Source organism: Erpetoichthys calabaricus, chromosome 6 (assembly GCF_900747795.2).
Source record: "Erpetoichthys calabaricus chromosome 6, fErpCal1.3, whole genome shotgun sequence".
NCBI lineage: Eukaryota > Metazoa > Chordata > Cladistia > Polypteriformes > Polypteridae > Erpetoichthys > Erpetoichthys calabaricus.
The window spans coordinates 209,988,976-210,013,964 of NC_041399.2; the positions used below are offsets into that span (position 1 = coordinate 209,988,976).

At 41.3% G+C, this 24,989-nt stretch overlaps 1 protein-coding gene across 1 annotated transcript in view; it reads right to left on the bottom strand.

The window, feature by feature from the left end:
- The window catches only part of LOC114653844 (arf-GAP with SH3 domain, ANK repeat and PH domain-containing protein 1-like), a 354,271-nt gene that overhangs the window by 151,885 nt on the left and 177,397 nt on the right, over positions 1-24,989 (bottom strand). Inside the window, 1 exon segment of the mRNA XM_028804406.2 lies at positions 14,981-15,053. Within this exon segment, the coding sequence (XP_028660239.2) occupies positions 14,981-15,053 (73 nt within the window).

Consider the following 24,989-nt stretch of genomic DNA (forward strand, 5'->3'; position numbering starts at 1 on the left):
AATTGCGCCACATGGTCATAGTGCCGTAACTCACGCTCCCTCACAATGCAGGTAATGTGTCTCATTCGGGATTCTATGAGCAACACAAAGTCAAACCAGCAGTACCCAAGGATTTTCCAGAGAGAGACAGTACCAAATGAGTCTATTCTTCATCTCAGGTCACTGAATAACGTCCATGTCTCACAACCATATAGCAAGACAGGAAGCACCAGGACTCTAAAGACTTGGACCTTCGTCCTTTTGCATAGATATCAGGAGCGCCACACACCCCTTTCCAGTGACCTCATGACCCCCCATGCTCTCCCAATCCGTCTACTGACTTCAAAGGAAGAGTCATCAGAGACATGAACGTCACTGCCAAGGTAAGTAAACCTCTCGACGAGGTCGACACTCTCTCCGCAGACAAATACACTGCTGCTGGCCATGCCCAAGAGATCATTAAAGGAAACTACTTTGAGCAGTTTTTCAAAGCTGATCCTCTGGCTAGGACATTGCATAAGTCTGGTTTACGGTTCTTGAGGCTGATCCTCCAATTAGCTGTGACCCCCCCCCCCCCCACACTGTCTCACTGAGATTGAACAGGTGGTGAACCAGCTGAGGGGAGGAAAGGCTGCAGGGATCTCTGGTTTCTGGTGTGAACTTCTCCAGGCTGGTGATGAGGCTGTCCTCTTGGCATTGCAAGCAATCTTTCTCCCTGAAGGCTAACTTTTGAATCCTGATCATCATTAAACCCCACATATTCTGTCTTCTTCCTATTTATCTTTAATCTTACATCTTCCAAAACTCTTCTCATTCTTCTAACTTTCTCTTTTGCAGCAAGTACAGGGGGATAACACTGCTCTCGGTGCCGGGTAAGGTCCTTGCTAGGGTCTTCCTCAATAAGATTCGTGATCACTTCCTCACCTACCAGCGACCAAAACAGTCTGGTTTTACGCCTAAGAAATCTACCATCGACTGCATCCTGGCACTGAGGGTTCTCATGGAGCGCAAATGCAAATATCGGCAGACTTTTTTTGCAGCCTTTGTCGATTTTTGTAAAGAGTTGAGTTGATTGAGATGCCCTGTGGGACATCCTGAGAGTTCGCATGATCCCCTTGAGGTTGCTGGATATCATGGCCAGCCTGTACACTTGTACGGTGAGTGCTGTGCGGAGTGGAGGCAGGACCTCTGTGTTTTTCCCAGTTGATTCTGGGGTTCGTCAGGGGAGTGTTCTGCTCCTACTCTTTTCAATACTTGTATGGACTGAGTGTTGGGCTCGGTCATGTGGTCCAGCGGCTGTGGGGCATCTGTTGGTGATGAAAGATTCACGGATCTTGACTTTGCTGACAATGCTGTGATCTTTGCAGTGTCAATGGAGGCTCTGATCGGGGCACTCGAGAGACTGAGTGAGGAGTCTGAGTGTCTGAGTGTGCGAGTATCCTGATAAAAACCAAAGATCCAGGCCTTTAATGACCTCTTGGGCACAGCCATCAGCAGTATGTCTGTTTGCGGAGAGAGTGTCAACATCATCTGCTTCAACTGACTAAAATCCTTCCCAGTCTTGTTCCTAGCCTTTTCTATTCTAAAAATCTCTATCTTTTTTGTCTCCAATTTTTCATATACCTGCTCCCAAACCCGTCTCTTGCCACTATCTTCTCCTTGTTTGTCTGCCTAGATATTTTTGCTATCTTCCCCTATCTCTAATTGGTGTCATGTCCGCTTTTAGTCAAGAAACGCTTTAAATTTCAATGCATTGCTTAAAATAAATTACTGTCATTGACTGCCTTCTTTAAAATATTGAGACTTGGATTTCATTCGTAGTGAAGATATCACGCTGACATGAAATGAGAAAACTGGCAAAGTGCTGGAAACACCTCGGCAGAGAGAGAACAGAGAAACAAATGTGAATAAAAAACATGAAGAAGATGTTCACTCCTAATAAATTAACATTAGGAATACAGTATGTGGACACAAATTTCAAAAAGAGATGTTAAATGAAGTTATGTGAAAAAAGAAGTACATCTCACGAAATAATTTTTCCTTTTTTAAGATACTAGCCGTCCCCCGTGGCTCTGCCTGCATATTAGTGAAACAGGACAGTGAGGAGGGCCCCGTCCAGCTCCCCACTCCTGAAGTCATGCTTCCCCCTCCCCTTGGCCCGCAGCCTCTGTCTCGGATTAGTGCGAATATAGCACTCCTGCATGCAAACTATGATTCTTAGCACGAAGAGAGAAGTCACAAAATCAACTGCAATGTTCAAGCAAATTCTAGAAAAAAAAACCGATCTTAATCCTTTAAGTAGTTCTCTCATTCGCCAGCTAAGTGGAAGGTAAGGTACTCCCTGAGGCTGGTGTGTGAGTGAGTGAATGAGTGAGGAGGGCAGAGGGCCTCCCCCTTCGGACCGCTGTGTGTCTTTCAGATTCGCGCAAATAAATCGGTACTGCAAGCGAACTATGATACACAGCACAATGAGAGAAGTCGCAAAATCAACCGGAACGTTCAAGCAAATTATAGAAAAAGACCCAATCTAAATGTGTTAAGTAGCTCTCTTGTTCGTTAGCTAAGTGGAGGTAAGGTACTCCCCCCAGAGGCTGGCGTGTGAGTGAGGAGGGCCCCACCCCTCGGCCCGCTGCACGTCTCTCAGATTTGCAAGCAAACTATGAGAGAAGTGACAAAATCAACCAGAATGTTCAAGCCACTTATATAAAAAAAAAAAAAAAACCCAATCTAAATCCGTTAAGCTGTTCTCTCGTGAAAAGCGGACAGACAAACAGACATTGGACTTTACATACAGTGGAACCTCGTGTCACGACTGTAATTCGTTCCAAAACTCTGGTCGCAACCCGATTTGGTCGTGACCCAAAGTAATTTCCCCCATAGGATTGTATGTAAATACAATTAATTCGTTCCGTTCTCTCTCTAACTCTCTCGCGTTCTGGTGCTTTCTCTCTCGCATTCTGGCGCTCTCTCTCTCTCTCTCGCGTTCTGGCGCTCTCTCTCTCTCTCTCGCGTTCTGGCGCTCTCTCTCGCTCTCTCACCGCACAGGGAATGCACAGGGAGAGACTGAACATGTGGTGACCAGAAGGGAAACTGGCTTATTCGTCACCCGAGTGTGTGGTCGTGGACAGATGCAAAAGTTTGGCGAACTTTTTGGTCGTAACCCGAATTGTACGTGGTCCGAGACGTTCGTGACCCGAGGTTCCACTGTATATAGAGATGTAGAAATATGAAGATTTGATCTTCATTTAGACAATACATATAAATAAAGGTGATATGATATAATAAACATCATCGCATATTTATATGTTGTAGTACGTTGCATAATTGAAATAAACACAAATGCAAATTTCACATGTGGAAAAAGTATGGTGCAGACAATTAGAATTTCATTAGAGAGGATCTTGTCTGACATGGTTCTCTTATTTAAAGTTTGTTTTGGTCTGTGTTGTCAAAGTGTGTGCTGTCACCATGCCTACATGGAAAGAGCTCAATGAAGCCTTCAGAAAGAACAATCTACTGTAGATGCCTATGAGTCTGGAAGGAAAAATCTCCAAACAATCAGAAATCAACCAATCCACTGTCTGAAGATCATCTAAAAGCGGAGGTTTCAAACAACTGGAAGCTTGACCAGGCCAGGACTACCCCCTGCAAGTTCAGCTTGAAATAAAGAGCATAAGATGTTGAAAGAAGTCTCTAAGAAGCCCCTAATTTCAACACTGGACCTACAGGTAGCTCTTGCCACAGTTACTGTCAAAGTGCATGAGTCAATCATTAAAAATTGAGAGCAACTTCTCCCAACCATCCAAGAACAGTCTGGTGACCAACAATGCCTTTGCCAGCATGATGGAGCACCGGGCCATACAGTAAAAGTGAGAACTAAGTGGCTTAGGGAACAAAACATCGACATTTGGGGTCCATGGCCAGGAAACTCCCCATTGAGAACTTGTGGTCAAATCTCAAGAGGCGGGTGGACAAACAAAAACCCCTAAATTCTGATAAACTCCAAGCACTGATTATGCAAGAATGGGCTATCACCAGTCAGGATTTGGCAGAGAAGTTGACTGACAGCATGAGAGGGCAAATTGCGGAGGTCTTGAAAAAGAAAGAAGGGTCAAGACTGAAAATATTAACTCTTTGCATAAACAATGTAACTGTCAATAAAAGCCACTGACATGTATGAAATGCTTCTACTTCAGTGTACGATAGAAACATCTGACAAAAAGATCTAAAAACACTGAAGTGGCAAACTTTGTGAAAACCAATACTTGTGTCATTCCCAAAAGTTTTGGCCACAACAGTACATGGGAGGTGTGGCAGGAGGAAACCAGAAACAACAACAGGGCAAGACTAAACTATGACCATTAATAAGAAGGTAATGAGCAGGACTTCTGGAATAATGTGCTCTGGGCAGATGACACAAAGAATTGTATAGCCACAGTAGCAGATGACATGTCCGGTGAAAATCAAAGACAGCATTTGACCAAAACAAACTAAAACTCTAACGCATGGTGGTAGTGAAAAGGTTCTAATTTGGAGCTGCTTTGCTGCATCAGGGACCAGGCAGCTCACCACCACAGAATTCAACAAGAATTCTTTATTGTACCAAAGGGTGCTTGAGGATAATGCAAGACCATCTGTCAGAAGATTGAAACTGAACTGAAAGTGAACCTTACAACATGACAATGACCCTTAACATACCAGTACATCTACCAGTAGAACGAAGAATGGCTGAAACAAAAGAAATGCAGGGCTCTGGAATGGCCAAGTCAAAGGCTCAGTCTGAACCCCATCAAGATACTATATGGGGAATTAAATTGGGCTGTGCATGCAAGACACTCCTCAGATATCATTTCAGATATCTAAGAAATCTGCATGAAAAGTTGGGGAAAAACTTTTTCCTAGTCAATGTCACATATTGCTAGACATTTCTAGGAAATGCCAACCTGCCAGCTATTAGAGCTAATGGTATACTTGTTTTTTCCACAGACAGAAAGGCGTGTCTGTTTATTTTATGTTGAATATATTACTGAAAAGCCTAATTTTAATTTTTTTTACCTATATCTAAAGAAATTGTTTAAAAGAAGATCAAATCTTCATATGTCCACATATGTTAAAAAAAAAAGAAGAAGAAAACATTTCACGAGACATTCTTACTTTTTCACATGACTATAAGTGCAGTCAAGATAAACAGAAGCACAAGCAACAAACAACAGGGTTTGGATTGGCTCACCACCATCTCATGCTTTCTGCTACTTTTCACTCCAGGACTTAATCTGAGCTCATACTTCCAGATGATGTGTTTCTCATTTCAAGTATAATCATAATGGGTACTGCCTAGATGACTCATCATGGCACAGCTTGGCATTCGAGACTGCGCAGATGAGCGCCCAGTGTGATGGCTCAGCTGGATGTCATTTAAAAGTCATACACTCTTATATCTAAAGCTTGAGAAACTACGGATGATATTTGCATTAAAAAAAAAGTGCACGGTGTATGTGTAGGGAGGCACGATGTCACAGCGGGTAGCACTGATGCCACTTGAGTTAAGTATGAATTTTCTCCACATGTCCACATCTACAGTCATCATCTCACATTAAAAAAATGGGGCCTCAAGTGCTGGACTGAACAAAAGGAGTTCGATACTGGAATCATTTAAATCTACTGTGCCATTGAACGTGCCACTGTATTATTTTGAATACAGTCACAATGTAATGCAGGCTTCTCTGCTCTTCTCTCTGTACTCCACCTCACTAGGCTCTATCAGTCCACTCCCATAGATTCTCATATCAGTGCTATGCCACTGAAACGCTTTTGTATCTATGGTTTCCTCCAGAGGACCACACGGGCTCTGCTAGAAACTCTATTTCACTGAAATCCCAACCTGGATGAACGAACACCATGTCGGCTTAACCTGGCAAAGATGCACCTCTTTGTTATCCCAACCAGTATGCCTAATCAACACCCCAGCTTTGTACAGCTCGGCTCATTATCACTAAACCCCCCCAAGACAGCACCTAACCTTGTGGTGATGACCGATGACCAGCTATTCTTCACTGACCACGTTTCAGTTTTCTTTCCCTGTATAACATTCACAAGATCAGACTTTACTCCCCAACTTGTGGTGCAGGCATTGGTCGTATCAAACATGGACTACTGCAACTACCTACAGGAAGGTAGGGAACAAGCGATTGCAGGTGAATCAAAATGCAGCAACACGTCAACCAACCTACAGGTACATGTCACTTCTTTTTTCAGGTCACTCCTCAGGACTTTCCCTCCTGACGACAACATAGTATCAGAGTCTCTGCATGACTTGCTGATATCTCAACCTGGATGAAGGACCACCATCCACAGTTCAACGTGGCAACAACTGAGCTTCTAGTGATCCCGGCCAGCCTGTCTCTTCAACTTCCCATCTCTGTACTGCTTGGCTCACTGTTGCTAACACTTTCCAAGTCAGTACGCAACCTTGGGATGATGACTGATGAGCAGCTATCTTCTTCTGACCACATTTCTACTGTGTCTCGCTCATGTAAGTTAACGCTGTACAACATCCGCAAGATCAAACCTTATCTGATGGAATATGCAGCCCAACTCCTGGTCCAGTATTTGGTCTTGTCACGTCTGGACTACTGCAAATCGCTTTTGGCAGGAGTACTGGCATGTGCTATCAAGCCACTGCAGATGGTCCAGAATGCAGTGGCCAGTCTTGTATTTGACTAGCTGAGGCAGGCACCTGTCACTCTTTTCTTCCGGTCACTACACTGGCTCCCTGTAGCTGTGCGCATTAAGTTTACATCCTTGATTCTTGCCTACACAGTAGTCAGTGGGTCAGCAGGTATGTATGTATACTGAGACACACAAAGTTTTATGCTGTTTCTCTTCCAACTCAGGCCTACAAGTGAAAGGCATCAAGCGACACCCCTTCTACATGCCATCAAATTTCAATCCAGACTCTTTCTGTGTGTAGTTCCAGACTAGTGGACGAGCTACCCACCTCAGTCCAAATTACTGACTTCCTCAATGTGTGTCTGAAGGCTCTTGTTCTGTGATTATCTGTCTAACTGATAAAGGCTTTGATAAGTTCTTGTCACTAAGAAAATATCAGTGTGTCTTGCCTTGTTCTGTTTGTTTTACAGCTCTTCACTTGTGATGGTCAATTTTGAAACCTTGTCCTTGATTCACAGTAATCCCCAGGACTGATGTTTACTCAATTATGTCAACCTCAGTTTAAGTCACTTTATATAAAAGTGTCTCCTAAAAGAATGTGTATTTTATCATAAACACATATAACTGCACTGTCTGTAAGACTCCAAGTTTAAACAATACCAGTAGCAGCTTCACTGTAACTCTGTCAGCTGTAGGTCCGAGTGGACAATTACGCTTATGTGGTACTGCCAAATTCACACATATTTCCCCCCGGGGACAAACAAAGTTCTATCTGTCTGTCATTCTTCATCTCTGTAATGACACAATTTTCTCATTAAAAAAAGCTCTTGCTTTTTTTTTTAGTGAACTTACCGGTTGAAGCTATCTGGCTTTTCACCCCTTGCATCTCCTCAGTAAAACATTTTTCAATATGGACGGTAACAGTGCTTCTAGATGGAATGTGATACTTCGGCTTAAGGTTAGGTTCGGGTTATTGAAGAAAGCTTGTCCACAAAGGACAAGAGGCACTAGCACACTTCGCCCGTAAAAAAACATTTTTTAATTAAGTCCCCAGCATCCAGTATTAAAATCACCCCCCATAATAAATTACTAATCGCCCTAAAAATATCCCTATATATAAACAATAAAATGGACCTACTGATAATGTTCTATAAGGTAATGTATAGGTCCAGAAAGCAGCTTAAAATACATATGTAAATACCCACCCCTTAAAATGACCTACCTATATACCTACTAAATTATTAACTGTAAAATACCCTAAAATGTGTTCTAAAATTGGAAATATATAAAAGGGGACAAGTATACTTTTAAGAGGTATTTCTATAGTAAATAAATAAATACATAATTATAAAATCAGTCCATATACAGTGATCCCTCGCTATATCGCGCTTCGCCTTTCGCGGCTTCACTCTATCGCGGATTTTATATGTAAGCATATTTAAATATATACCGCAGATTTTTTGCTGGTTCGCGGGTTTCTGCGGACAATGGGTCTTTTAATTTCTGGTACATGCTTCCTCAGTTGGTTTGCCCAGTTGATTTCATACAAAGGACGCTATTGGCAGATGGCTGAGAAGCTACCCAACTTACTTTCTCTCTCTCTCTCTTGTGCTGACTTTCTCTGATCCTGACGTAAGGGGATTGAGCAGGGGGGCTGTTCGCACACCTAGACGATACAGACGCTCGTCTAAAAATGCTGAAAGATTATCTTCACATTGCTACCTTCTGTGCAGCTGCTTAGTGAAGCGACATGCTGCACGGTGCTTCGCATACTTAAAAGCTCAAAGGGCACGTATTGATTTTTGACTGTTTGTTTTTCTCTCTCTATCTCTCTCTCTCTCTCTCTCCCTGCTCCTGACGGAGGGGGTGTGAGCTGCCGCCTTCAACAGCTTTGTACCAGCAGTGCTTCGCATACTTAAAAGCCAAACAGCTCTATTGATTTGTTTGCTTTCCTCTCTGTTTCCTTTGAAGAGGAAGATATGTTTGCATTCTTTTAATTGTGAGACAGAACTGTCATCTCTGTCTTGTCATGGAGCACAGTTTAAACTTTTGAAAAAGAGACAAATGTTTGTTTGCAGTGTTTGAATAACGTTCCTGTCTCTCTACAACCTCCTGTGTTTCTGCGCAAATATGTGACCCAAGCATGACAATATAAAAATAACCATATAAACATATGGTTTCTACTTCGCGGATTTTCTTATTTCGCGGGTGGCTCTGGAATGCAACCCCCGCGATGGAGGAGGGATTACTGTACACTAAGTCCCTCAGGAGCTAGGGTTTTAACCTGAGGGGCTAGGGTTATTAAATACTAGGGTTAAAATATACAAATATTTGTAATACTTTAGAAAAATATTTAGCTTTCCCCAATCCAGCAAGTACAAACAACTGCTCCCACTTACAAGCGACCAAACACACAGAATAGGCAAGCAAGCGAAAAGCCAGCACTGAAGTGGACAGGCAATGTAATGAACTATTACTGAAATACTAAAAGGCCACAACACAAACTGAGGGAGCAAAAAATAAATAAATTATGCTGTAAGTATTCACATACTTATGCCTATCATAGAACTTGAAACATTATTAAAACAATATTTACAGACAGAGGTGTAAAAATTAAACAAAGCATGAAAATTTTCGTTGTATGGTATTGTGTGTTTTATGACATTACCACATAACTGAAATGAAACATTGCACCTCACTTGGACTGGGACTACCAAATCAGGAGTTTTCTTTCTTTTTAATTTTCTTTTAATTCACTCTGGTGTGTGTTCAGACTACTGTGTGTGTGTGTGTGTGTGTGTGTGTGTGTGTGTGTGTGTGTGTGTGTATATATATATTTATCCATTTATTTATTTGTTTTAAAAACTTCTGTAAAACGCTACATTTCCCGAGGACAAATAAAGTTCTTTATTTCTTCCTTCCTATCTGAAAGAGAGTAACGCCTTTAATACTTTAGGAAAAATACAAATAATTCAAGATGTCTTAAATATATAAACTAGGGGGCTCTGCCCCCTGCTTGCTTCGCTTGCCAACCCCCGGGTGGGCGCTATGCACCAGCCACTTCGCATTTCTGGTGCTGACATATGTGGATTTCACTTTCACCAAACAAAAAATCTTTTAATTCTCGCGGATATGCCTCTTCATTGGGAAGAAACACTACTTTTCACTGATGGCAACATGAATTACATGATCTACAAGTCTCTGACTTAAACTTTAAAGCCGAACAGTATCTACATATGTCTGTCATATCACCTATGTCCAGATGTCTCTTTTCACTGTTCCATTATTTCACCGATTAATAATCTCCATTTGTTAGCGATAATGCAATCTTTACTATCAGTTTTTTGAGACTTTCGAATCTCTAACCTGCTCTGTATGAGTATCGCGGCAACGTTTTTGAACCTCTTTACGACGTTCTACTTTGTCTTCTACTCTGTCTTTTATTTCCGACTCCACTTGGAGCTGAGAGTGCAGGAACTGTGTCTGACAATAGCATTCACACGAATGAGAAGTGAGTGGACCGTGGGCGTGGTTGTAAATGTTTGACAGGAGGGCAGGACTTGTCAAAATCTCTTGGAAAAAGTCTCATCTTGCAGGACCTGAAATTATCTCTTGCAGGAGTTGAAATTATCTCTAAAAAAAAGTCTCGTCCAGGATTTCCTTTTATAATAGAGAGATGTAAAAAAGCTCACACTGCTGTCCTTGTCTACATGTAAAATAACAGAAGTGAAAAAAGGTCAGCTAATTAAATGGGATCAATTAGAGGGATCAAATGACTGGGTGGAAGAAAAGCCTATAGTCACAAGGGGTCCTCATAACTGAGTTTGAATCCCACTGGACTACAGCAATATGATTTCCCTCCAATTGTGCACAGGTGGTAAAATTAGTTGCTGTATTAAGAGGTTTTGTGGGCATGGCATGATATGTGTCCTTGCTTTACCAAAGGAAAGTCAGAAAAAATGTCTTTCTGACATTCAGCAATAAAGCAACTACAGTCCTACAAAAAATAGTCACCCTTTTGGAACTTTTCATATTTTATTGTTATACAACAGTGGATTTAATTTGACTTTTGTGACACTGATCAACAGATAATGACTTTTTTATGTCAATGTGAAAACAGATTTCTGAAAAATGTTGCAAATTAATAACAAGAATAAAAAACAAAAAAATGGATCACATAAGTATTTGCCCCTTCTAATTTGATGCCCCTAAATCCCCACTGGTGCAGGCAATTAATTTTAATGTCGCAGAGTAAGTCTAATGGAGAATCTCCTGTTCGGGGTTTATTGTGATAAATCCATGCAAACACGGAAAGGCCTGCTTGTGGTGAGTCAGTATGGCAGGCCTAAGCTACATTGTTCAAAAGAGTCGCTACTCGATTATGGTTACCTCCTTTATAAGTTGCTTTGGATAAAAGTGTCTGCTAAGCAAATAAATGAAAATAATGAAGGCAAAAGAACACTCCAAGTAACTCTGTGAAAAGGTGATTGAAAACTCTGGGAATGTAGACAGAAAAATCTCCAGATGATTGAATATTCCGTTAAATCAATCACAAATAAATGGAAAGAATAACAGTTGGAATTCTGCTAGTGCAGGCTGTTCCACAAAAATAGAAGACGACGAGTGAGGGAGGCCGCAAAAGAAACCTCTGAGAGCACTGAAGGAGTTACAAGCAGAGGTAGCTGAGGCTGGAGAGACTGTGAAGACAACTGTACCAGGGAGCTTCACCATTCTCCGCTTTATGGGAGAGTGGCAAAGAGAGAAAATGCACAAGACATCTCGGCAGAAGGCACATGGGAGAATCTGAAGTCAACTCAAAGAAGGCTCTGCGGTCTGATGAGCCTAAAATTGGAGTGTTCAGGCCATCAGAGTAAATGCGATGTTACACTGCACATTATCACAAACACACCATCCCTACCGTGAGGCATAGTGTTGGCCACATCATGAGGTGGGGATATTTCTTTAAAATCAGGCCCTGGAAGGCTTGTGAGGGGAAAAAAAGATGCAGTAAAATAAGGTAAATTGCAGGAGGAAAACCTGATGCATGCTGCAAGAAACCTGCACCTTGCAAGAAGATTTCTTTTTACCAGTAAAACCACACGACCCCAAGCATAAAGCAAAAGTTACTCAGGAATGGCTTCAAGACATCAATGTGAAAGTCCTGCAGTGGCCAGGTCAGTGTGCAATTCTCAACCCAACTTAGAATTTGTGGCTGGACTCAACAAAGACTGTTTTCTGATGACCGTCATGATGCCCAGCAGAACTTGAACAGTTCTGCAAAGAAAACAGGGCTGATAAAGAGAGAGACAGACCTGTGGGCACAGATTCAAGGCTGTCATGGCTGCCAAATTTGCATCAGGCTGTCAGTCTAGCATAGCGGTTAAGGCTTTGAACTTCAAACCCTGAGGCTGTGGGTTCCAGTCCTATTATTGATACTTTGTAGCCATGAGAAAGTCACTTCACCTGCCTGTACTCCAACTGGAAAAACAAAAAGCCTCAGCCAAGTAAGTAAATAAAAAGAATAAAATAATAGTAATCTAGTAAATACTGACTTGAAGGATGTGAACATGTATGACAGCAGTTATTTTCTTCTTCTATAGACAAAGTTTTTTTCCCCCAGGTCTTACACCTTTTTCATGGATGTTCTAACTTCAGGCAAGTACACGTTTCTTCTTCTCCTTCATCATCATCATCATCATTTAAAGATAGATGAAGCTCTTTCCCGAGGTCTTAATACAATTTTATTGTGGACAAACACAAGTTCCCTTCTTCTTCTTTCCTCCATTAGGACTCGCCACTACAGATCATCTGTTTCCATATCTTCCTGTCCTCGTCATCTTGCTCTGTCACACCCCCCCCAAAATCCATGAACCTTCTCTTAGGCCAGGGGTGGGCAAAGTCGTTCCTGGAGGGCCACAGTGGCTGCAGGGTTTTGTTCCAACCCAATTGCCTAATAAGAAGCTCTTATTGCTCAAGTGACACTTCTGCTTCATTTTAGTTGTCTCGCTCGTTAAGATTTTGAACCCTTATGGCTTACTTTAGTCTTAAACAGCTGTATTCTCGGTTTTTAATTGCTCCTTATTAGCAATAAGATGCAAATGACAAAGGAAAACAGCATTTCTCCATTTAGCTTGTTACCATTTACACCTGTGTGTATTTATCGTGCACTATTTGGTTTAATTAAATACTTGGAAGAAAAGTGAAGAGAATAAAAAGTGAAGGACTGAGAATTACTTCTCCGTTTTAGACTTCAAATCATTTGGATGATATCCTTAGAAAGGAAAAAAAAATCTAGGACATGAGAATGACTTGACATGGCAGAATTAAAGCACTAACAAGCCATGAAATTTAATTACACTGGTCAACAAGCATTTTGTTACTGGAGTTCTTTCATCTGTACTTTAACAAATTTTACTTGCTAACTCCAAATCTGAAAACTGTTTTCATCCAGCACGTCCCATTTTTTAGTTATGATGTTCCAGGTCTTTGACAACTAGGGTCACTGGACAGTAAAGGCGATGTGTTTCAGCATTTAAGAAATACGTTTGGTCTCGAGAAAAGTGAAGCCAAAATTAAGAAAGGTGTTTTTGTTGGCCCCGAAATCCGTGAACTGATGCTTGACGATGAGTTCAAAAGGAAACTGAAGCCCACTGAATCAGCACCCTCATTCGTGCGGGTTGTCCAGAATTTTCTTGACAGTCACAGAGCAGAGAATTATGCTGAGCTTGTGGAGAACCTGCTGAAAGTATATTAGCTTACGGGAGTCAGAATGTCACTGAAGACGCTGTGATGGAAGGCCGGCTACATATTCTGGCCCTCACCCCCAGGCCGCCAGGAAGAGCTCTCCGGACAGCATGAACGTGCCCAGAGTTCCAGCAGGGCCTCATGGACTTTGTAGTTTCTACGCACAGCCCTGCTGGATACCTTGGGGGCCACCGGGAGTCGCTGTAGGGGGGCTCGTGGACTCTTATGTGCCCTATAACCTGGGAGTACGTCATGGTCACATGACAGGAAGAAACGACGTGCTCCTGGGTTGAAGAAAAGGACTGTTTACCCTGGCCCGGAAGCAATAAGGACTTGTGGGCTTTTTGGACAGGAACCACTTCCGGGTCAGGGGATATAAAAGGACTCTGGGAAAGCCCAGACATTGAGCTGAGCTGGGAGGTAGGGTGGCGAAGTGTCTGGGTGAGGAGGAATTGTGATTATTGTAGTGTTTATTGATTAGTGATCTGTATGTGTAGTGAGGAGTGTAGAGTGCTTGGTGCGCAGTATTATTATTTAATAAATAATAATTACACTTTTATCCGGTGTTTGGAGTGGTACCTGAGGGTTCAAGAGGTGGATCCAAGCCGCTACTGCTACAACGCATTTCTTACATTCTCATCTCGACTTTTTTCCACCAAATGTAAGCGATGTCAGAGATGAGTATGGGGAAAGATTTCATCAAGATATAAAGGTGATGGAAAACTGATATCGGGGAAAATTCACTCTGAGCATGATGGGTGACTCTTTTTGGTTCTTGCAAAGTGAGATGGATGTGCAGTACAAGTGCAAATGCGGGGGCCTCCAACATTTTTGGGCATGCTGACCTCACTTTTATATTGAGGTAAATTGACATAAATATGATTTAATGTGTCTCTGGTATCGTCTTCTGGTTTGTTTTCAGAATAAACACATCAGAACAATTTTCGTGGGAGTCCAAACTCCAGATATCGTGTTGATATATTGATATTCAAAAGTGTCAAAACGTCAATAATGTATATTTCAAAAACCTGACATGCTAGCTTAATTCCGATTTCATATATGAAATCAATGTAACAAACTTAATAAAGAGATGCTCTGAAGTTCCCAGAAGCAAACAAAAAATATTTATTTGTAGACCAGTGTTATTGGCAAGGATGAGTTTCTAATTAAGCAACTGGGTTGGATCAAAAACCTGCAGCAACTGTGGCCCTCCAGGACTGACTTTGCCCACCTCTGTCTTAGGCCTTTCTCTCGTCCCCTTGCCTTGCAGCTCCATCCTTACCATCCTTCTCCCAATATACCCAGCATCTCTCCTCTACACTTGTGTTTTATATTTTTTTTTTAATTAATTTAGACCACTTTGCAGAGATCTACTTTTCACTTTGACTTTGAAGTCTTTTGCTGTTGACGAACTTCAGAAAAAGCAAAAGGAACCCACTGTCATTCAAAACTGTATAATAATAAAATGTGAATACTTTTTACAGGTAGTGTAAACTCACCAAAAACGCTGGAACAGTGCAGTAAGAAACGCAACTTGTGAATTTATATGACAGTGTTACAGGAAGTAGTGGAAGAATACATGACTTACCTTGACCTGAATTGTATATTGCTTTGACAGACTTCTTCACTTTCTGCAGGGCAGTCCTGTCCTGATCTAATGCCTACCAAAACAGAAGAGAACAATAACAACAGATTAATTCTTTCTGGCAATATGTACCACTCTTCAATGAGAACACAGCAATAGCAAATGAATCCTTCTGGCAACGGATGCAATTCAAAGTTGTTCCAGTTCCTCCGAGAGGGCGACAAACCAATCAAAGGTAAACATCTTTAAAAGAGAAGGCGAGTGTCAGTGAATCTGATCAGACAGCTACGAAGCTTCAGGAAATCTCACAGCCCAGTTTATCAAGCACAAAGAATATTCTCCCATTGGCTTTTATAAAGAAAAAAAAAATAGAAACTTCCACTTTGACGTTAAAGAAAGAATAAAAAACATCATGCGTTGCCGCACTTCACAAAAAAGTAAGTAAACAATTCTCCTCAGCTTAGCCTACAGGATAGGAGGCAGACCCTACAAGTGCACTTGGCTAACAGCGCGCCAGACGTAATTCTGCTCCTAACACGATAAATACACACTGCTTTGTATGGTTACAAAAGGAATGCTATAATAATTCAAGGCACTGTGCCCGCTGGGCAAAATATAAAAGCCCAATTGATACATTTGCTTCTCCTTCCTGGATTTTATGTAAACTATCTACTTTGTGCAGGCAGCTTGCAATGTCTAACTCTACAGAATCCAAACAAGGAATTTTTTCTTTCTCCTTTCAAATTCAGATTCCTGCAGAAACAAAGAAGCTCGAGATGACAAAAAAAAAAAAACTGTGCACATATATTATGAATGTGCCAATAAAGCGTGGAACACAGTGGAGGACACGGGTGTCTCAGCTCCCCGTCTGCCTGAAGAATTGACTGCATACGATAACCAAGAGGCAAAAAAATCACAACTGAAAGTGATGAAACAAAAAAAGATATGTGCCAGATTAAAATAAATAAATTCATTAATAAACAGAACTGGGTCAGATGAAGCTGAAAGTGTACACTGTGTCTGCAACACATCATGTATATAAATAGAAAGCAAGATACTGCTGTCTTAAAGAATAAAAAAGAAAAAACCTTTTATTAAAGAAAAAAATGCAGTAATCTATATATATAAAAATGGAATGGGTGGGTCGTCGGGTGGGCCTTTTTTTCATTCCGTCGTTTTTTCGACGTTTTGAAAATGTAGAATGATTATTTGATTTTTTTGTTTTTATTTGATCGTGTCTATGTAGCCGCCGTCGTAATAAAGTATCGCTAAAATCGTCATTTATCGTAATTTATTTTTGACGTATAACGTCGCCGTCGTCGAGGTCAGTGATACCAGTGCAAAAAATCTGCTTACGGTTGAAAGACACGCCCTACTCACTGGACAGTTAAAAACACCAATCAAACTAACGATGACATCAAGTATTACCCAATCAAAAGTAGGAAAGGAGGCATCTTCATAAAATGCGTGTGGGATGATTTGCATGAGACGCTGCTTTAAAAAAAAAATGATAAAAAAAATACGGGATAAATCCCGTCCAGTATTGATTCAAAACGGGACGCGCAATTTCATTCTCAAACGCGGCACGATTCCGTATTTTAAAGGACGGGTGGCAACCCTACAGTGCCAGGTAACCACCCATACAATCACATTGTGATTCAGACTAGGAATGCAATGAATGTAATTACCCCGATCTACATACAAGGCGAAAGTCTTGCAACATTCAAAGATGATGGTTTGGGATAAGTACACCATACAACATAAAAGAGCTTATGAAGCCTTGAACCGAAAAAAGCAACATCTCAGAGATCGTAAAAAAAAAAATAGGAGGTAATGTCGTTTTACTCGCTGTACATTTTACTCAAACATTACCAGTTATTTCACGAGGGAGAGCAGCACATCAACTCAACGCGTGTTTAAAATCCATGGTTCTCCCACGCTCGGTTATATGTCGCGTGTTCTCGGGTAGGTGCACCAAAAAATGTATACATTTAAGCATGTAATGGGCAAACAAAAAATGAGGTATACCCAAAGGCACAGCAGTAGTACTTAATGTAACTTTACTTCTTAAATGTTAATGTTTTACTGTTTAATAATTTATACGCTTCTTATATGTTGTTCAAATTCTTTTATCAAAATACCACTGACAGCGCAATGCACGATAACATCGAGTGAATACACCATACGCATCCGCCCACGGCTGCCCTGCTGTGCGCAGATAGGACTTGATTGTACAATAAAATAAAATAAAGATAAAAAGACTAAAACAATCATCACCCATAAAGCGGATAGTAGACGTGACGTACTATATGTGTACCACATTTCAACTGTATAGGTGCAACGGTTTGCGAGCTACAGGTCATTTAAAATCCTGGACAGACACACAAATTGCCACGGTAGCAAATTACAGAAGAAGATTTTACTGTTTAATAATTTACGAGCTGTATATACCCGGCGTTGCCCGGGGCAGAAGTAACCTAATCGGTCAAACACTTACATATATACCAAAGTAAACCTAATCGGTCAAACAGTTACATATATAAAAAAACCGAACCTAATCGGATAAACAGCTTCATATATACAGAAGCGAACCTAATCGGACAAACAGCTAATCTATATACATAAGCAAACCTAATTGGTCAAACAGTTACATAAATACAAAAGCAAACCTAATCGATCAAACAGCTTCACATATACAGAAGCGAACCTAATTGGTCAAACAGTTATGCATGTGCAGAATGATTTTACAAACATTATGCGTGTTAACAATCATTAAAAAGAAAAGATTGAGGAACTGTTCTTCTATATGTGATGAAGCCACTAATAAGACAGATTTTTTTCAGGACCCAGCTGTTTCATAACTAAACTACTGCCACCCCAAAGTAATGCCTAATAGTGGTTTTTGGGGTAGCTGTGGAATAAAAAGGGTGTTTTTTAGTCAGTAAGAATCTGACAGTACCCTTCAGTACGGGCTGAAGGGTGCCTATGTAAGGTTTTACATCCTTCCCGTATGGAAAAAAAAACATACTAAACTTTTTTTTCATCATTACAGATAATCTCAGTCAAATCGAAGTACGCATTCTCAATTTATTTTTATCTAATTTTTACTTTTTCACAAAGCCATCCCATGCCAATTTGTATGAATAAACTTTTGCTAGAGAGTTAGCAAAAGTTTATTCATGCACATATTTTAATACGGATAATCTATCTCTAATCAAGGTTCTCATTTTCATTCTAATTTAAAATAATAATAGATACTCATTTTTTTCTTCTGTTTTACAAAAACCAATCTATGCCACCTACGTCTTCGTCAAGTCAGCTTCATCCAGCTTCATCACATATAGAAGAACAGTTCCTCAATCTTTTCTTTTTAATGATTGTTAACACGCATAATCTTTGTAAAATTATTCTGCACATGCATAACTGTTTGACCAATTAGGTTCGCTTCTGTATATATGAAGCTGTTTCATCGATTAGGTTTGCTTTTGTATTTATGTAACTGTTTGACCAATTAGGTTTGCTTATGTATATAGATTAGCTGTTTGTCCGATTAGGTTCGCTTCTGTATATATGAAGCTGTTTATCCGATTAGGTTCGCTTTTTTTATATATGTAACTGTTTGACCGATTAGGTTTACTTTGGTATATATGTAAGTGTTTGACCGATTAGGTTACTTCTGCCCCGGGCAACGCCGGGTATATAAAGCTCGTAGACTATGAAAAAATAGTCGGAAATATCATTTTCATGTTACCTCATGCATGGGCATAAAACTGGAACTTAGTAACGGCTAAAGCTTTAAATGTATGACTGAAAGAACAAAGGAATACAAAAACAAATAACTGAGCCACCATCACAGTAACTGTGAATCAGACAAGAAGAGCTTGTTATGTTTAGGCAATTAACTGTCAGATGAGCTGGTGGTGTTTCTGAAGGGATTTAAACTGATCGCTAGTTACTATGTCAAAAGTTACACAAACAAAAATACAAAACTAAAAATCAGGTACGTAAAAATAAATTAAACTCCATTCAACCTTTCTTCTTTCTACATGCAGGACTATATTTGTGCAGTAAACACTTTATAATCAGTATGCCAAAGTGATTTATGCGTTAAATGGATTCCTAGACATACAGGGCCCTCCATAATGTCTGAGACAAAGACACATTTTTCCTGGATTTGCCCTTCTGCTCCACAGTTTAAAATTGCAAAACAGACATTTCAGGGAATTTGCATATATTTCAGTTTCATCATGTAGGAAAAAAAAAATATATATATATATATATTTTACTTATAGAGCGCCTTTGCCATACTCAAGGCACACAGTCTTAGAAAGAACAGCAGGGTTTATGCAACATTGGATACAAATATGTCCTATATAGAACACTAAAACAGATAAATACAAAGCACTAAAAGACAATAAACTAGATAGATAGATACTTTATTAATCCCAAGGGAAAATTCACATACTCCAGCAGCACCTTACTGATACAAAAAACAATATTAAATTAAAGATTGATAATAATGCAGGTAAAAACAGACAATAACTTTTAGAATAAAATACTAAATTCAATACTACAGGGTGAGCCAAAAAGAAGTACCACTAGGGCTGGGCGGTATGACCAAAATTCTATATCACGGTATTTTTCAAAATGATACAAGTTTCACGGTATTCAACAGTATTTTTTCCCCATGCATGAGTGGATGTTAACCACATTTTCCCCCGCAATTAGTACAGTAGACTGGCTAAGAGTAACCTATTCCACTGTCACGAGAATTGCACATTGTACAAATAAACATTTTAATGTGCACACAAGTATTAATTCAGGTTTGCATGGCCCCATAAAGTGATAGTTTTCAAGAGGGTGGCACTAATGAAGAGAAGGAATCATATTGCATGACAGTTGCAGTCAAAATATAGAACCTTTTTATTGAACAAATTTTGCAAACAACTTAAACTATAATTTTGACAACATATCTTTAACCATCCAAAGAGGCATTTAGACTTAGTAAAATATTCAGAGGAGCTTGTCAAAAGTTGTATTGCACTGAACATGTCTTAGAAAAGGAATAAAGAGTAAATATTTTTTGTAAACCAACTACACTTTCTGTTAATGTTATCAATCTCTGTCCACTGACGCATTAGCTATATGGATTGTAATGGCGTTGGTTATCTCGATCCACCACTTGCTTTTTTTGTCGTGGTAGTACCTCTAGCAAATGCGTCTACAAGTGACGTCGGACTCGAGTGTCCTCTCGCTTTTTCAGTTTTACCTGAGGACATGGAGGGTGCCAATCTTAGTTCCATACATTCATGGTACTCCAAAGCATGTTTGCGGCTAAAGTGGTGCAGCAAATTGCTCGTGTTACTGCCTACGGCAACAACTTTAGCGCCACAGCATTTGCAGTACAGTAATCCCTCGCTACTTCGCGGTTCACTTTTCGCGGATTCACGACTTCACGGATTTTATATGTAAGCATATCTAAATATATAACGCAGATTTTTCGCTGCTTCGCGGGTTTCTGCGGACAATGGGTCTTTTTACTTCTGGTATTTGCTTCCTCAGTTGGTTTGCCCAGTTGATTTCATACAAGAGATGCTATTGGCGGATGGCTGAGAAGCTACCCAATCAGAGCACACAGTTAAGTTCCTGTGTGCTGCTGATTGGCTCAGCGACGGAGTGCTACATTAACCAGGAAGTCTCATCTCACTCATTCAGCATTAACGTGCTCTTGCTACTGCATTCAGGGGATTATCACCTTCATTGTCATCATTTTTACTGCACAGCATATTCATCACCATCATCACGTCATATATAACTACGTGTACTTCGCTATACAGTAAGTGTAAACTTATCTACCAATTTCATATTGCTTAGCAGTTGTCCCTGTTATTAATAGAGTAAAGGGTGGGTTGTAAACAATACAGGGAGGGTTTAAAAACGTCCAAATACACGTTAAATAATTAAATAAATATGGTGTCCCTACTTCGTGGAAATTCAGTTATCGCAGTCGGCCTTGGAACCTCTCTACCGCGATAAGTGAGGGATTACTGTAAATAGTTATTTGGTCCACATCCGACCTTTTAAAACCAAAATCTCCAGACAACAGACACGGCTCCTTTTTATTATTATAGCATTCCTTTTGTAACCATACAAAACTCTTCTGGAGTTTTTTTTTGTTTTTTCTGTCCACCCTGGCCATCGGACCTTACTCCTTTCTATGTTAACTAATGTTGTCTTATTTTAATTTCTTATTTTGTCTTTTATTTTTCTTCTCTTCATTATGTAAAGCACTTTGAGCTACTTTTTGTATGAAAATGTGCTATATAAATAAATGTTGTTGTTGTTGTTGAGCAAGGCCCTTAACCTGCAATTGCTAAGCGCTTTGAGTAGTGAGAAAAGCACTATATATAAATGCAAAGAATTATTATTATTATTATTAAAGAATTAATGTTGGCTCACAACTCTCTCTACGGCTCTCCCAGTCTCTCTCAGTGAGTTCCTGCACTCCCATCAATTTGTATGGATGGAAATTAAGGTCCTCATGAAAAATCCTCCTGAAAGATGCATTGAAAATGCTTAAGGCAGAGTCAGGTTTGTGCGCTGAACATCTGGGAGACTGCAAAATGGATGCCCTTACAACTTGGATGTTTTCAAGCATTCGTACAGTCCGAGGACGGCCTGGAGATTTTCTGTGCAATGTTGGACTCGTCTGTCTAAATTTAGCAACCCGCTGAAGAATTGTTTTCCGATTTGGGACATCACCGTTAGGTGGAATGCGGAAGTGTGCTTGGAAGGCGCGTTGTGTAGTGATGATGGATTAATTGTTTTTGAAAAATGTTTCGACAGAGAAAGCATGGTGTGCACCGGACCAAGGCATGCTGCCAACTGAAAACTACAAGGGATCGTCTATCAAAGGACCCCCAGCCCAACCCAGTTGGCTACCTCTACCTTGCACAATGTGACCTTGAGAAATGTGGTACTGTATTTTGGCTCACCCTGTAGAAGAGAAGCCTGAACAAATAACACTGTTTGTGATAACACACACACACACACACACACACAAATTATCCTGAGTATCTGGACAGAGAGGTAAACTGAAAGAAGGGGCCAAATATCAGGATAAGTTAAAAGCCTTCCTGAACAGATGAGTTTTAAGTTGTTTTTTAAAAGAATAAATTTAGTCAGCTGATCTCTGAGGTCATTCCACAGTCTTGGCCCTCTACAATTGAAGTCCATAAAACAACAACACTTTTCATACATGGTCTACATGTATGCAATTACAGACAAAGGGTCGAAAGCAAGCCTAGGTATCTTGTGGCTGCACTAATAAAGCAATGAAACACACCTGAAAAATCACAAAAACCTGAGACACCAATTGCCCTATAATGGGGGGGACCATGTCACTGGCGCCACATACTGTACAGTCCTAGCAACATCCATATTACTAACCGAGAATGGTAAACCAGATGGCATGGACACAGGTACACAGCGATGGGACCATGAGACAGTGTACTGCGCAGGCGCGTACAGCGCACGTCTCATAAACCGCAATCGAAGTCGTATCCACTGCGAACGAAGGACTCACAGCCCAAAAACGAAACAGCTCAACTGACGTGAATGAGAAATGAAGCAACAAGGTGCCCATAGCTAACGACTACCGACACAGCCACGCCAAAAAGAGGATTCTGCGCTGCAGTCCGGATTCAAACGGAAGAGGCTACGGTGGCCCCACAGATCCACAAAGATAGTACGAAAAGCGCAGGTGTCACCGCCATATTGTGAGTGGCACTACTACGGAGGGCGCAGGCATCACCGCCATATTGTGTGTGGCACTACTGCGGAGTGAAGTTAGGAATAATGTGCTGCTTGGGATAGAACAAACCGCTGAACGCTTTACACCGAATTCAAACACAATACAGCTCAACGATACAAACACGAGCCCACCTGGATAAGATCAATGAACGCAGGCGCCTACACCACGCGTCTGAAACTGCGGAAGCAAAGCAGGCACGGGTTCAAAACAAACGAGCTCAACTGACGGATATACAAACGCGAGCCCGCCTGGATAAAATCAATGAACGCAGGCGCCTACAACGCGCGTATGAAATGCCGCAAGAAAAGCGGGCACGGCTCCAAGACGAACGAACGAGCTCGACTAATGTATTTCAGGATACCCAACGCCGAGGGTAGGCGAGCGAAGCGAGCAGGGGGCGGAGCCCCCCCTGTTTGATATAAGGCCAAAAACAGCGCAATATTGTAATTTGGATTTGCCAACATAACAAAAAGGGTGTGCGAGGCCTCATAAAGAACATATGGCAGGACAGGACCTTCATTGCCAGAAGATGTTCACTCCAAAATCAGGCAGCCTCCAACTACCAGCTGCTGGCTTTGCCTTACAGGAAAGTAGAAATGATGCACGGTACGGCACTGCATGACTGAACTGCCGTGATACGCCTGGTGACATTGGTCGCATGAGGCTTCACCGTGGTGTGACAGCAGGTGTGTGACATACAGGTTAAATAATTGCAATAAAGAACAAGGATAAAGCAAGACGTTAGTCCCCTAAGCACTGCTTGCAATGCGGCAACTGTCAATGTTGAGGAGATGCCTTCAAAAGCTGAAAATATACAGAAAGTTCATCCACCTATCCATTTTCAAACATGCTTACCCAGAGTATAACTGAGGGGAAGCTGGAGCCTATCCTAACAAGTATTTTGGACCGGGCACCCTTCCAAAGTATAACTCGAAAGCACCTTACAAGGTAGAAATACTGTCATACTGTAGCTTACAGAGACAAAGTCCCACAAAGAATCTTTATCAATTGTGGCGAGTGGCTGGGGGTGGTACCCAGCCGGGATGCCCAGAAGGACCGGAGGAGGGCTTACGCCTCCTCCAGACTATGTGGGGGCGACCGCCCTGGTGGCTTTGGGGACCACGGGAACAGAGCTTTGAAGCTCAACCCTATGTGGACCCGTGGTCACCGCCCGGGGGAGCCCCGATGCCTGTGGAGCCCTGGCCCACAGCACTTCCGCCACACCCGAAAGTGCGGAGGGGGAAGAAGACCAGGGACACCCAGAGTGCTTCCGGGTGCGCAGCTGGTACTTCCGCCACACTGGGGAGTGGTGACGGAAGCTAATTGGGAGGCACCTGGAGCATGTCCGGGTGTGTATAAAAGGGGCCACCTCCCTCCATTCGATGGCTGGAGTCAGGAGGAAGAGAGACAGAGCTCGGGAGGAGAGGAGTGGAGGCGGACCAGAGAAAGAGGCATTGGCAAGAGGCCTGGACTTTGGGGGAGTTTTGGGGTTGTGTGTGCACCTGTGTAAATAATAGTTGTATAATAAACGTGTTGTGGGTGATTTAAACATGTCTGCCTGTCTGTGTCCGGGCTGCTTACCACACAATGTATAATTTATTCATATAAATAAGAAAAAAATAACTAAAAAAAACCCAAGAGAGAAATGAAGATTATGCCTTCAAGGCAATCCAAAGGAAGACAAGCCCAAAGTCCACAATGCAAAGCAGGCAAAGAAATCACAAAAAAACCAAGGACACGGTAGTCCTCACTATGACTCCACGTAACTTTCAATGATCCACTACTGAGACCCCCCACTTTTGAATGACCTGAGTAGGCAGAGGGAGGACCCACCAGCAGTGACGCCAGGGCGGCTCTGTCTCTTGGGGCTCCACCCTCAGAACTCTCAGAAACGGACGCCACTTTAAAGAAACAATATGACGTAAACACATAAAAAACAAAACAACATGGAAAATAATAAATAAAACAACAACAAAACAGAAAATAAATACAAGCCAGGGGAAAAACATGACGCCAGGGACACGGTGCCAACCCAGGGCAAGGGAAAATCAATCAAATCAATGCTGAAAATGCACCAAGTGAAGCTTCATTGTAATTACAAGCAAAGGTGGCCAGTGTTGGCCTAAGACAGGCTAGTCAGTCTTGTTGTTAGGTGTACATCCTCATCTGGTCAGACAGATCTTTTTAGTTCTCTTTTTC